This window comes from Phodopus roborovskii, unplaced genomic scaffold (assembly GCF_943737965.1).
Source record: "Phodopus roborovskii unplaced genomic scaffold, PHOROB, whole genome shotgun sequence".
NCBI classification, from domain to species: domain Eukaryota; kingdom Metazoa; phylum Chordata; class Mammalia; order Rodentia; family Cricetidae; genus Phodopus; species Phodopus roborovskii.
Genome location: NW_026126433.1, coordinates 51,112,664 through 51,126,836, shown reverse-complemented (window position 1 = coordinate 51,126,836; position 14,173 = coordinate 51,112,664). Strand labels below are relative to the sequence as shown.

Below are 14,173 nucleotides of genomic sequence, written 5' to 3'. Positions count from 1 at the left end.
TGGTGGTGGCTACATCTTGATCAGAAGGCAACAGGAAGTGGACTGTGGCACAAAGTGAAGCCTAAGCAAGGAGAGACCTCAAAGCCCGCCCCCACAGTGACACACTTCCTCCAACAAGGCCACACCTCCCAATAGTGCCACTCCCTATGAGCATACGGGACCAGTTACATTCAAACTACTACAGTGCTCAAGAAATACCCATGAAGGGCAGGACTGCCCACATGACTGGCAAAGGTATCAGGAAGCTCCCTCCTCGATGAAGAGATAGCCTATCACAGCAGACATCCCACCACCAGAGGGGGGCACCCTACTCCTGAGGTGCAGTCAGCCTTGTTAGAAGCTGGTACACACTCACCTACCAGGTGTGAGCGATCTAGCAGAGATGGGCCACAGTCATCAAGGCCATAATGGTACCTCAGCCTTGAGGCAGGAGATGGGGTTAGAGCAAGTTCTGTAGGACTGTCATCCTCTGCAAGCCAGATGTCTGCAAGAACCTAGTCTGCCATTCCCAAGTTGCCTTGCAAATATCCCACAGGAGCCAGAGGTGTGATGGGACTGTTCCCGTGGAAGGGCCACCCTCAGAGTAAGCCTGCGGAACTCTATAGTGGACGGATCATGGCCACCACTCACACCCACCATCTATCTGGCATGGGTAGACAGAGGCCTGAGGGGGTGGAGTCTAGTGAAGCTTGGGTTTTAGGGTTCCAGGGCTCTTTACTCAGTCTGCCTTCACAGCTGATTTCCAGTGGCGTTTGCCAGGCTGCTGAAAGGGAACTGATCTATTACTTAGTGTCAGCTTTTAATTGGCTATTACTGAGTGCCATATCATGACAGAAATGAGTGCATATTAACTGTGGGTCTGAAAGGCAGTGACATTCCAGAAAGGGAGATGAGGACGACTGGAAGGACACAACCCAGTGCTGCCCGCAAATCCTGGAATTTAAGAGGGGCATCTCAACCAGTGGCTTCTCTTCTTAAAGTCCCCTTAACTTTGACATTGTTAAGAAGTGGTATCTGCTATTGGGGTTATTGAAAATTCAACACAGGGCAGGTGGGGCTAGAGGGGCTGGATTTATGTGCCAAGCACATGCCAAGTTAGTCATCTGTCCATCTATCTGTCTCCTGGCATCAATCCTTGTCTGCAAAGTAGGAGTGTTGTATTAGTTCCTGGAAGGTTTGCCTTAGGCAGTTAAGTACAGTTTTATTGTTGTTGTTGTTTAAACTGTGTGTGTGTGTGTGCCACAGCTCAACTTGTGGTAGTTGGTTCTGGGGATTGAACTCCGAACATCAGGCTTCACCTTTATGTGCTCAGTCCCCTCACCAGCCCCGGTGAGGAGCACTGAGTTGAGATGCTGGCTGGCAAATGTCTCTTCACTAAGCAGACATTTACAGTGAACTGTCTGAGGATGCAGCAAGAATGAAGAGGAAGTGCTCACCCTTGGGGATGACCCAGTGGAAGGATGGTGGGGATGGGTGACTAGGAACAGATAACAAGTTTAAGGTAATGGGACTATAAAGAAACCAAGGCAAGGGACCCTTCTCCCTGCTCTTCCCGACAGCCCATAACGGCATCAACCACAGTGCTTCTGAGTCTCCACTAGTGTGCCAGGGGTGTGACTGTCTCTTCTCTGGAGACAAGCAAGTGACTTGTCCAAGGCCACAGTCACTGGAGGTTGATATGGAACATAAGGTTCACCCCATTCATTCATTCATCCCTCACACATGGTGGGGGTTTTGTGTTGTAACCCAAGCAAACCTGGCCCCGCCTCTCACCCACCTGCACATGGCAGGTGTATGTACCCTGGATCTTTAAAAGAAAGACCTCGCCCACTTCTGTTCTCTCCTTTCCCTCTCTCCCACTATTCCCCTGGGGCAGACAGGACTTTTCCTATCTCCCTCTTCACGTCTGTTCTCTCTCTGTCTCTGTGTCTCTTTACCCCTTTTCTTACCTTCCCCTCAAAAAAAGGTCTACCCCATCCACCCGCCACCCATCACCCACCCTAGAACCTCAATCCTTGTGGTCCCAGCCCAAGACCGGGGACCTGCCACCTGCAGTCCCAACCCATTATTCAGTTTGAGCATGGCAGGCACAGTCCTGGGGACCTGACAAGCCTGAAGTTGACTCATTAGTCACTGGGTCAGCCCAACATTTGTCTCTGCCCAAGGTTGTCTTAGCGACATCATGGATGCAATGAGTCTGAAATAGAACTCCTCCAAGGTGACAGTAACACCTGCTACTGCAGCTGGCATTTGCTGAACAGACTACTGCCAGGCCCTGTGAACACCTTCCTATCGCTGTGACTTGCTCCACACCATCACCTGTGATGTGAGATGTCACTGTAGCAGCCACTGGTGAAGGGGCAAGTGTGGGAGCAGGCCTGATGCCTGGGAATAGAGGGAGAAGGTAAAGGAGACTCCACACAGCACTTGTCAGGCTGGGGTCCTGGGGGGCAGCGGGGCCGGTGTGAAGGTTGCAGGGAGTCATGGGTACAGCAGCCACTGGCCATTGCAGCAGCTTTTTTTCTTATCAGAAACACGAGATTGAGGTGTAACTGGCATCCATTAAACTAAAGGTATTTTGAATGTACAATTTGGGGAGGCTATTTATTTTTAATAATTTACTTTTATTTTATATGCATTGGTGTTTTGCATACATGTTTATCCATGTGAGAGTGTTGGATCCCCGGAACAGGAGTTATAGACAGTTGTTAGCCATCATTTCGGTGCTAGGAATTGAACTAGGGTCCTTTGAAAGAAGCGCCACTGCTCGTAACCATTGAAGACCCCTCCAGACCCTTATTTATGTTTAAATAGGGGCTAAGTAGTCAGGGTGGGCTCTGACCTCTAGATCCTCCTGCTCCAATTTCCTCAGTGCTCACTTTATTTTTACCATTAACTTACGTGTATAGATAGATATTCCAGGTTCCTGCCTTGAGTTCCTTCCCTGTATTTTGATCAAATATGTCACAAAACAGACTGCTAAAATTGTCACACACAATTCAACACCCAGAAATGCAAATGAAAGATACACTCAGGGCACAACACTACATCATTCAGGAGATCTGGCCACTGGAGTTTTATCATGGGCTGTAAGAATTGTTACCTAGGTTATTGCTAGAGTCATAGAGTAGATGTGAATGAGAAAAAGGTCATGTTCCCTTTCTCCCATTATTTCTGGGGAGAAAACTTAAAGCCAAAAAACTTGAAACTAAAAAAAAGGGAGTATTTGATCTTACTTTACCAAATCAAGAAAGCAAGTTTACCATCAACAAATCTTAGTGACTCATGCAATAAAAAGATGAGAAAAATAACAAAAACCTTCACTTTTGGTACCTTTAGACTTACTTCAGATTAAATGAATATTGTATTCCCTAGTCAAGAAATCCACACAAACCAGGTATGGTGGCCCACACCTTTAGTCCCAACTCTTGGGAAGCAGAGGCAAGTGGATCTCTGTGAGTTCCAGGACTAGTGAGACCCTAGCTAAAGAAAGAGAAGGAAAGGAAAGGAAAAAGGGAAGGAAAAAGGAAAAGGAATCTACACAAGAAATTCAAAACTTCAACAAAAACAGTGTATATTTTATTTACTGACCTCTTAGACTAAAATTCTAAGTTAAAGTGTTATTCAACATGACAAACTTTTACCAAAAAAAAAAAAAAAACAAACTTTAATGCAATAATGCAATACCTTCACTCTTGAGCAGACAACATGGGACATTACATTTATATGGTAAAATCAGATTACAAATACAGGCTAAATATGAAACAGTAGACTTCTGGCTTATTAGAAACCTAACAGTTCTGAGAGGCATGCTATGCTTAGTACTTTAGTTCAGTCTGAATAACCCTTAACCCTTCTGAGAGACTATGGGTGGGAATTACATGATGACTTTTCTGCATAGAGTGGTTTCAGCCCATCATTCTGCCAGACTTAGTCACTCGCTGATCAGCAAGCTGATGCTACAGATCCCTTCTATTCAAACACAGTTTGAACCTGTCAAGGAAGGAAAAGCAAGCCCGCTCTTCACAATGCCAGATCAGGCACACTGCAGAGCAGTAACCTCGGCTGCCACGTTTATTATAAACGGCACAAATGTTATGCTCCAAAAGAAACATACCAACACAGCAAAAGGTTGCACTTTATTTCCTCTTAAACACAATCTAGAAAGAACTAACTTTCCTTGTTAATTCCTCAAATTACTGATATGAATTTACCAGAAAAATAATTATATATCTGCCCAACATCAAATGATTTGCAAAAAGTTTCTAAGGTATTTATTCAGTTTCCAAAAATAAAGGTTTTGTAACTGCAAGCACTGACATTCTCACTCTAGAGCAAACCTCAGAGCATAGCCTGGTCCCTCAGCTCTCAACAGCTCAGTTACATAAATATTTTCTTCCCAACACGTTCTCAGTTTCAAAAGCTATTTACTTCCCAAGAACATACAAACAGTCTTCATTTCAAACCATTCATTCTGTTTCCATGGAGACAGTGCGGGATTCCTTGGCCACCATAAGTCGCATTAGTTGACTGTGGAATTTCTCAATCTTCTTTACGTCTTGAGCTTGGTCTGTTCTGTACACCAAACACTGTCAGAAATGTAAAGACACACAAACTAAGCAAAGCTAGATACTAGTAATGAGGGAAGCAGGTAAGTGGCTGAATATCTGGGAGTCTTGTCTGTCCTTACTTTGCTCTATTCTCTCTGGAGTCATACTGAGCATCCAACAATTGCTTTCCCACTGTTATTTTAAATGCTGCAGAAGAAGTGTAAAAACTCTTCTACAAACATCTCAAAAATGGCAAGTTAAATCCTGTCTGTAAGTTCCAGGAGTTCCAGCTCCCCTCTCCAGACCTCCTAAGGTACCAGGCATGCACACAGTATACAGACATACAGGCAACAAAATACCCACACACCTATAATAAGTTAAATAAATAAAAAATTGAAGATCATTCTCAGCTACATAGCTAGTTCAGGCCAGCATAGGCTACAAGACCTTCACTATTTAGTTGGATTTATATATTTCCTACTTGAGAGAACAGTCTCTTACCTAATACAGAAAAAAAAAAAAAAAACACAGGGGACCTGAGGATGACATTTAAAGGATTTTTTTTTTTTTTTTGAAAGGGTTAACAATCAAGTTTGCACTTCTAAAAATCATTCTGGCAAGGTTAGAGATACACTCAGTAGTAGTACATATGTAGTATGTGGATGGCCCTTGGAAAATGGGAGGAAAGAGTGTGAGTGAGTGTGTGTTTGTGTGTGTGTAAGACCACTGCCAGCCAGTGCACAGGACGAACTAAAAGCTTGGGTACCATGAGAGACAATTCTAATAAACCAGGCAAGTAGGATGCTCCTAATCTAAAAAGAGCATCCGTGAAGATGGAGAGCTGATGACAACAGGAAGGGTTGGAGAAGGGAGGCTTAAATCAGCAAGTCCAGATGCCTGCCAAGAGCAGGTATGGCATGTTAAGATCAAAATGCCACTTTTCCAATAAACCAACAGTAGGCATGAGAAGAGACGGGGAGGGGAGGGGATGATAGGGGAGGACAGGGGAGGGGAGGGCAGGGGAGGGGAGGGCAAGGGAGGGGACCAAATAACTACCCCCAGGATTCTGGCCAGGTAGGTGACAGCATGCCTAACCAGATGAGAAGGAACCAGATAAGCTGCACTCTGGTAAGGCTAACTTTGAAGGATGCATGATGTCAAATACACAAACACAGGAATATAGGAAGTACCAAACTTAGGAATAGAATGGACTGTTTTAGAAGAAGTGATGACAAAAAGATAACCCAAGCCAGGCACTGGTGGCATGCACGCCTTTGATCCCAGCACTCAGGAGGCAGAGGCAGGTGGAGCTAGTTCCAGGACAGGCTCCAAAGCAATATAGAGAAACCTTGCCTTGAAAAATCAAAAAAAAAAAAACAAGACCAGAATCTGTTAAAACAGGGTATTTATGGGGAAACATCTAATAATTAGCAAAGACAGGAGCACAGAAAAGCAACATAAAGTAAAGCTACAAGGGCTAAAGTTTCCCATAGAGAATGGTCTTCATGCTACAAGTGCAGAGATCAAATGAACACGCACTAATAAGAGCCCTGAGCTAGAGGTCTCATCACAGCATTGTGGAGCCACATCAGTAGTACTGGTGGAGGGGCTGCACGAAGAGACCAGCCACAGAGGAAGGGAAGAAGGAATGCAGAAACAGTAACAAGTACCTTGGTTTCAAACATATATGGAGCCAGACAGGGTGGTGCTTGCCTTTGATCCTAGCATTCTGTGAATTCAAAGCCAGCCTGGTCTACATATCCAGTTCCAGGACAACCAGGGCTACATAAAAAGAACCTGTCTCAAACAACAACAAACTACATACATTAAAATTTACTTCTCACCATGAAGAAAAGAAACCTGCTCAATGTTAGTCCCTGTTTCTCTGGCTTAAGGCCTGAAGAAACAACCGTTAGACCACTGCAGGCACACTACCTTCATGAAGCAAGTTCGGTTACTTCCTGAGTCTAAAAGAATAGCTTTTAATCCCAGCACTTGAGAGCAGAGGCAGGCAGATCTTGGTGAGCTCAAAGCCAGCCCAGTCTACAAAGCTAGTTTTAGGATAGCCAGAGCTATACAAAAAACGCTGCCTCAAAACCCCAAAAAGAACTGCTCTAGAATGAAGTTCTTTACTATGGAATGCATGCACAATAAGTGACCTAGATAGTTTACCTGCACAAGTTCAAGAAAATGGTCAACTCAGACCCCCAATGCAACAAATAAAAATTTATACTTACAACTAAATCGTCTGTTACTTTGATACACAAATTCCCATCAACGTGCCTGTATTTGAGAACCACACGTACCTGCAATAAAAATACTTATTTTAGAAAAGCAAAAATAGATGGCACTATTCATAAACAATTTAGTCAGTGGGTGCAAAAGATCTTTAGAATAAACTCCCAGACACCTGGAAGTGCTTTCCCTGCAGCTACTTCACTGAAACGAGGGGAAGCGCAAAAGCTAGCCATTAGTTCATTACATTTGTTCTATTCAAACTTTAAATCCATGTATGCATATGATACATATGTGTGTATGTATGCAGAGCTATGTGCTCCATTTCTCACTGTTTTTTAAAGCTTATTTTTACTTTATGTGTTTAGACAGTTAAGTGCTTTCCCTGCATGAATGTCTGTACACATGAGTACCTGGTACCTGCAGAGGCCAAAAGGAAGTGTGTGAGTCCCTGAATTGGAGTTGCAAATGGTTATGAGCTACCATCTGGGTTCAGGGCTGAAAACCAAACCTGGGTCCTCTGCAAGAACCATCTTCCCAGCCCTGTCTATTTTAATTCTTGAGAGAGGGTCTCTTAATGAACCTGGAGCTTACTGATTGGTGACCAGTGAGCTCTGGACTTTGCTTGCCTCCCTCCTACTTTCTACCCACTCAGTGCTAGAGTCACAGATGCACACCATCCCCACCTTTACAGGGTGCTGAGGATCCAAACTCAGGTAATTATGTTCACACATCAAGTGTTTGTAGTTTGAAGACATCAAGTGTTTGTAGTTTGAAGAAATTCCCAACACACACATCAAGGAATGTGTGGCCTGGCACTCTTGTCTGTCAAACAAATGAAAGGAGGGGATGGTAGGGAGCACAAATGGCTGAAGTCCAACTCCAGCCCCCAGGAAACCGTGCTGTAAACAGTCCACCCCACCTCCCCACTTGTGCACACTCTTTGGGAAGGCAGGTCCAGACTACTCAGACGTGTTCATCTTTATCATGAAGACAAAAGGAGGCTCTGTTACCTGGAAGGGAGTCCACCTGGAAGGTCTCCATGTCTTCTTCCCAAAGCCAGAATCGCTCACAACAGTGAGCACCGTGTCACAGAACACTTTCTATTGCTCTCTATTCTACACTTAAGTAGCCATGACATAATTTGGCTGTCAGCACACCCCTCTACAACAGCACCCAAACTCCAACTCCTGTGAGCACTTTCTCTCTGTCACCAGTGAATGCAAACACAGTGACGGCAGCAGTTGGTGCTTTGCTATCAGTAACCCCTGTTTAGGCCACTTTAAAAACAAGACACTAAGAACCACCCACCCTTTCCTGCCCCCAATCCAAAAGCCCCCAAATTTGAAAATGATTTCAGCGTGGCATCCTGTAGCTTGTCTGACTGCACTGTGCCCTGCTGAGGGTGTAAGTGTTACACCTCTAAGAGGTTTGTCTTGGTGAGGACAGAGGGGAAACTTACCCAGAATACAAAATAGCTACCTATGTTTACAATAACTGACCTATTTATTGAACTATAAAATTCAGTATTATAAATTTTTACAATTTAGATTGTAGGAACAAAGAAACCAAAATTTATAAGATAAACTAAGCAAGACAACAATATAGGGTTTTAACTGTGGGCTAAAAAATACTCATTGTTTTCACAGGGAGAGTTATGGGATTAATGGTGCTATATGATTAAGTATCCATTTTCAACTGAGTCACACAGACAAAAACTCAAGATTCCTGTCCAAAATAATCAGACACAAAACAGAATGAATTAAAAGTCGTAGAAAGAAAAATACTAGTAAAAATACTAAAAGGAGAAAAGGAGTTTATAACTGGGGAAAAGAGTCAGAGCCACTTTTCTTAGGAGGTGGCTTTGAGAAATATGTTATGTTTTCCTAGAGAGAAGATTGGAGAAAATACAAGAAGCAATCTGAACAAAGATCTGGGTAGTCTGTGGCTTCACCAAGTCTAGAGCTGAGAACTCTAGAATTGGGGTGGGGTAGAATGACAGAGTCAAGACAGTGGCCTGGGAGTTAGGACTTTATTCAGTAATCTATGAAGAACTGGTTTTAAGCAGAGGACACTTCAATGTCTCTATTTTCAGACAGCTGTGGCAGGAATGTGAAGGAGGGACTAAAAGGAAGACAGACCCAACTAACAGGCTCTTTTTCAGCCCACTGGCAAAGGCATTTCAGTTCAAGCCATGTAGGTTAATATGAGAAAGGATGAGAAGCTATATATGGGCCCCTGTTATATGCACTGGGGAGAGAAGGCAGAATCTTAGCAAACATTTCAGAGACCTGACAAACTGTCTTCTTTAGCCCTGCATGGATCAGAGAGGCTGGGGTTCAGAGCTGGTGTCTGTATTTAACCTCTTAGAGCAAACCATCTTGGAAATGGAGAACATGATTCATGCTCTATATTCCTCTCCAGTTAGGGGGGGAAATGTGAAAAACTAATAGTAGGCTATAAGGAAGCAGAAGTTCGTAGGCCACTCTACTTTTCTACCTGGGTGGAGACGTAAGGCTCCTCCTCCCGTCTATTCTAAACATGTTTTGATCACCACAATTCTCTGTCCCTACAACTACCACCACATTCTTAAAATAGTCACCCTGTGTGCTGGCATATTCTTTACCATTCTTTTACTAAGTTAAAAAGTGTATACTGTTGTCAGTTTCAGGCCTTTCTGGTCAGAACCTTGTACACCTTACAGCATGCTGCTCAACTGAAGGGCAAACAAATGGCAACTCAAGGGAAAGGGCAATGACCAGGTCACCACTGTCAAACTACACAATTTCAAAAATACCTAATTCATTTCACCACTTATTATCACTTTGTAAATAAAACTGATGAACTATTATGTCAACTTAAGAGTAGTAGAATAATTAGTTTTAAATATCGTCTTAGGAGGGAGCCTGGAAGAGTATTATCTGGATCAGGGAGACCTGCTTAATTGAGGTGGAAAAATTCAATCGACTGTGGGCTGGGCCCTCAGCTGTCTGTGCAGAACCAGCTAGCTAAGAACTCAGTGGAGCACAAGCAAGAAGGCTGCATGGTTTTTCGTACCTTTCTCTCTGCTTTGGACTATGGATACAGTGGTTCAAGTGCCTTTAACCTAGTAAGCCAAATAAACCCTTTCCTCCCCTATACTGCTTTTTTTTGTCAGGGTGTTTTATCACAGCCACAAAAACAAAACTAGAACAAATGGCACCATGAAAAGCCAGGAATGGTGTTATTTACATATAATTCCAGTATTCAGGCTGCTGCAGACAACCTTCAATTCAAGGGCAATTTGGGCTCAACATATCAATCCCTCGTCTCAAAAAATATAGACAATAAAATAAAATAAAAAGCTAGACTAAAAAGATCCAGAGTTCAAGATTATCCTCAGCTACACAGTGAGTTAAAGAGGCCAATCTGGGCTATGTGAGATGAGAATGTCTTAAAAATATACAAGAATGGATCAAAACGTTCCGATGTCTATTCAGGTCTTCTTATGGTTCCTCCTCTTCGCCTTAAGACAGGATCTCATTGTGAAGCCTAATCTGATCTCAAATTCCCTCTTACTCCTTCAGCTTTTTGAACGTTGGGCTTACAGGTGTGCACCACTATTCCCTTCCTGGATCAAAGACCACTTATAGTAGCAATTTATCTTGCTGCAGTTGGACACTGGTACCCATCCCTAACTCCAGACACCCTCTTCTGACCTCAGGAGGCACCATGCATGAACCTACACACACAAAACACTGTACACATAAAAATAAGGAACTAATCTTTTAAAAAGTTGCTCCTTGAAAAAAACAAAACAAAACAAAAACAAAACAAAAAAAAAAAAAAAAAAAAAAAAAAACCTGTGGTAAGTTCTGCTGTCACAAGTTGTTAGCACCAGCCAAGTGGTGGTGTTGCATGCCTTTAATCCCAGCACTTTGGAAGCAGAGGTACGATTTCTATGAGTTCGAGGCCAACCTGGAGGTTGGGGCTACAGAAAAACCCTGTGTCGAACAAACAACCAAATTAAAAAGCAAAACAAAACAAACTGCCAGCATATATATATATATATATATATATATATACATTTTTTTTTAATTTTTACGTGTGGGGGGGTGGTTAGAGGACAATTTTGGTGAGTCTGTCCTTTCTTTCCATTGTTATGTGAGTTCTGTATGCTGGGCATCTCCCCAAACCCTAACATATAGCTTTAAAAACAGTTTGTGTTATATGCTGATCATTAGAAATGACCCTGAGCCTAGTTCTCATTTTCTTTCTCCTGCAGTGGTTATATCACAATACAGGAATCCACCGCACCTTCAACAATCCTTAAGGGATGGTGACATTTACCTCTGTGGCTCTCACAGAACCTATTCTGAACTGGTGAGATGGGAGTGGAGAGATTCGCTTTGGGGAATGAAACCGTTTGCAACACTCACGCCTGAGGTATAAGCGCAAGCACTCTCAAGGTTTCAAAACGACCGCCGACCCACAGAAAAGACTAAGAATCCGCGTCACCCTGGGGAGTGGGGCAGGTGCTTCCCAATGTGCTCCCAAGGCTGACTGCGTGGCGGCATCACATTCGCACCGTTTCATAAACGTTAGGTACTCTCACGCCTTTACGGGAAGGGAAAGAGGGCACCGAAATAAGCGACGGACAGGAAAGCGAAGGTGCAGGGGGAGGAGCCCCAGCCTCAGCGACACGTCAACCAACCAGAGCCACAGCGGAAGTCAGGAGTTCCCCCGGTGAAGCCACGGCAGAGCCCGCCGCTGAGGAAACGGCTCTGCCCGGTGGACACTCGCAGCCTCACTGGGCCCCGAGTCCGACGGGAGGCGACGGGAGGCGCAGTGAGGCTCGAGGGCACACGCTGCTTCCGGGATGAGCTGAGCCGCGCCAAAGGCAGAGAAGACCCCCGTCCCGCTAACGACTCACCTTCATGGGGTCGGCCAGGTAGAGCTTCTCGGCCGCGCGGCTGAACTCCTCCCAGGTCTGGAACTGAGGCATCGCGGCTCCGGGCAGCGAGCGCCGAGGCCACGGGGGAAAAGCCGCAGTCTCGCCGGCAGCCCACCTCTCTCCTGCAACCGCCCACGGCGCTGCGCTCCGCCGGCCCAAAGATGGACGCCCACTAGCGGCCGCGCCATTGGTCAGTCTCGGCCGCGCCGGCCCAATGGGCAGGAGGCCTTGCCGCCAGGGGGCGGGGCCTCCGCCTAGAGAACTCGGGAGCGGGGAGAGGATGGCGGCCACAGCGCCGCCTGCAGGACTGGAGGGGTGGTGCCTGTGCCGCTGCCTTCTTTCCCGACTGAGATTGATGGTAAAGTCAGGCTCTCGGGTTTTTTTTTTTTTTTTACAAATCTCTGGGCACCCAAGTTAACAGTGATGACAGGGTCCAGCTGTCACACTCACAGCCTAATCAAGGAGTGCAAACAAAAACTTTCTGTGGTAGACTTCTGTATTGGTTAAATGGAGCAAAGAGGAGAGAGGCTCATAGAAATAATACAAGGACGAAACACCTAAGCCCATTTTAGATCTGCGGTGTACTTAATACGAACAGTGTTTAGGGAATGGAGGAAGAGAAGAAGCAAGGAGTGAAGGAAGTCACATCGTGGCATCTGCTAGGATAAGAAATTTGAGCCTTGGCTGGAGAGAGGGCTCAGCAGTGAGGAACACTGGCTGCTTATCCAGAAGACCCGAGTTCATTCCCAGCATCCACATGTCAGCTCACAACTGCCTGCAACTTCAGTTCCAGAGAATCCAGCACCCTTTTCTGGCTTCCACAGGCACCAGGCACCCAGGTGCTGCATCCATACACACAAAGTTAATTTTTAAAAATTAAGCCATTTCCTCCAGGCAATGTGTGCCACAGGACAGCTTTTAAAATAAACTTTATAGGGTTATATTTTATGTGCAGGAAACAGTTTTAACAATATACATTCATGAATTTTGAAAGAATACATACACACACATTACCCACAGAGAATATATTACATGCCTAATGTTATAATCAATATATGGGACATTTTTTCACCTCCAAAAATCAACTTCATGCTTCCTTATATTCATTTCCTCTCCCCTCACTCTTGCTCCCATGAATATGATTTCAAGTTGTTTTCCCTTGAACAGCTTTAAGTCTTTAAGTGTTTTTTTTTTTTTTATGTTTTGTTTTGGGTGTACAATGCTGAGGAGTGCACATGCACTCAGGTATAATCCCAACTTTCTCCCTATCTTGCCTTCCTCCTTCCCTTTCTTTCCTTTTCTTCTCTTCTTCTTTATTTATTTGGTTGTTCATTTATTTATTTGAAGCAGAATATCTCTCTCTGCCTCAGCCCCTTGAGTAGCTGGGGCTGTGTCACTAATACTAGACATATTTTTATGTCATGAGTTTGAGGACAGCCAGGCTATTTGGTGGTAAACAGGCCAAACTGGGCTACTTATCAAGACCCTGTCACTAAATAAATAGCAAACAAATAAGAATGATGATAGTCCTAGCAAGAGGCCATCATGGCATCCAGGCTAAATGGGTAGCGGTTACTTACACTGAACATGGGTGGGTGGGGGGCATGAAACTGCAAGGAAATCTGCAGTCAATCTAATGGTGGGGGTGGGGGATATGATATTTGAATTTCTGCTCAAATTGTTAGTGTTTTACATTTCAGGTTCCCAGAAAGCCTGGGTTGTTAGTTGATCATTATACAAACACTAAAGTCACACACAAATAAGAAGGGAATTAGATGCAGAAGAGCTCTGAAGTAGGAGCCCTCATCCTTAGGTAGTACAAGGGACATATATGTTGGGCAGTGGGAGCCATAAAGAACAGAAGCAACAGAGACAAAGTCCAGCAAATGACTCTCTGGCAAGAGTAGTTTTTAACATTTTTAGTAGTACACATAATAACAGGTTTCATTATAACATCTTCATACATGTACATAATGTATTTTGATCATATTCACCCCCTAATGCCCTAGATCTCTTAGATTTGTCCCAGCATTCTCTCCCCTGGTCTTACTAAACCCTCTTTTGCCCACACATATGAAAGGTCATTGTGTAGCATTGGGTGTTCAATCCAAACTGTGGAGTCCTAATAAATGGACAATTGCTTATCTCCACGGCACACTCAACAAAACCAGACTTCGGAGCTTACCATAAAACCAGGGCACACCTTTAGTCCCAGCACTCAAGAGGCAGAGGCAGGCAGATCTGTGAGTTTGAGGCCGGCCTGGTCTACAGAGCAAGTTCCAGGACAGCCAGAGCTGTTACATGGTGGAACCAAGTCTTCAAAAACCAAAATCAGAAAAAACAAAATCTTGCCAGTGTTTCAATCTTACAATACTAATGTCTGTATACTTATTTTCAATTTGTATCTTCTAAATCACCTAGTAAACAAACCACTGTTTGTGAGAGAATCCCTGTA

General features: G+C 44.2%; 1 protein-coding gene across 1 annotated transcript; it reads right to left on the bottom strand.

The window, feature by feature from the left end:
• Nucleotides 1-4,120: 4,120 nt before the first annotated feature.
• Nucleotides 4,121-11,863, bottom strand: Srp9 (signal recognition particle 9). The gene is made up of 3 exons (XM_051186479.1): nt 11,698-11,863; nt 6,788-6,856; nt 4,121-4,589 (listed from the first exon to the last, which is right to left on the bottom strand). The coding sequence occupies exons 1-3, from the start codon at nt 11,767-11,769 to the stop codon at nt 4,470-4,472; spliced, it is 261 nt and encodes an 86-aa protein (XP_051042436.1). The 5' UTR covers nt 11,770-11,863; the 3' UTR covers nt 4,121-4,469.
• Nucleotides 11,864-14,173: the final 2,310 nt, after the last annotated feature.

What these genes read in the sequence shown, in the direction of transcription:
- Srp9 (XM_051186479.1), bottom strand. Translation starts at nt 11,769, where the DNA reads ATGCCTCAGTTCCAGACCTGGGAGGAGTTCAGCCGCGCGGCCGAGAAG. An exon ending in ACCTGGCCGACCCCATGAAG is followed by an intron (nt 6,857 to 11,697) that starts GTGAGTCGTTAG and finishes TTTTTATTGCAG; the next exon opens with GTACGTGTGGTTCTCAAATA. An exon ending in AAGTAACAGACGATTTAGTT is followed by an intron (nt 4,590 to 6,787) that starts GTAAGTATAAAT and finishes CATTTCTGACAG; the next exon opens with TGTTTGGTGTACAGAACAGA.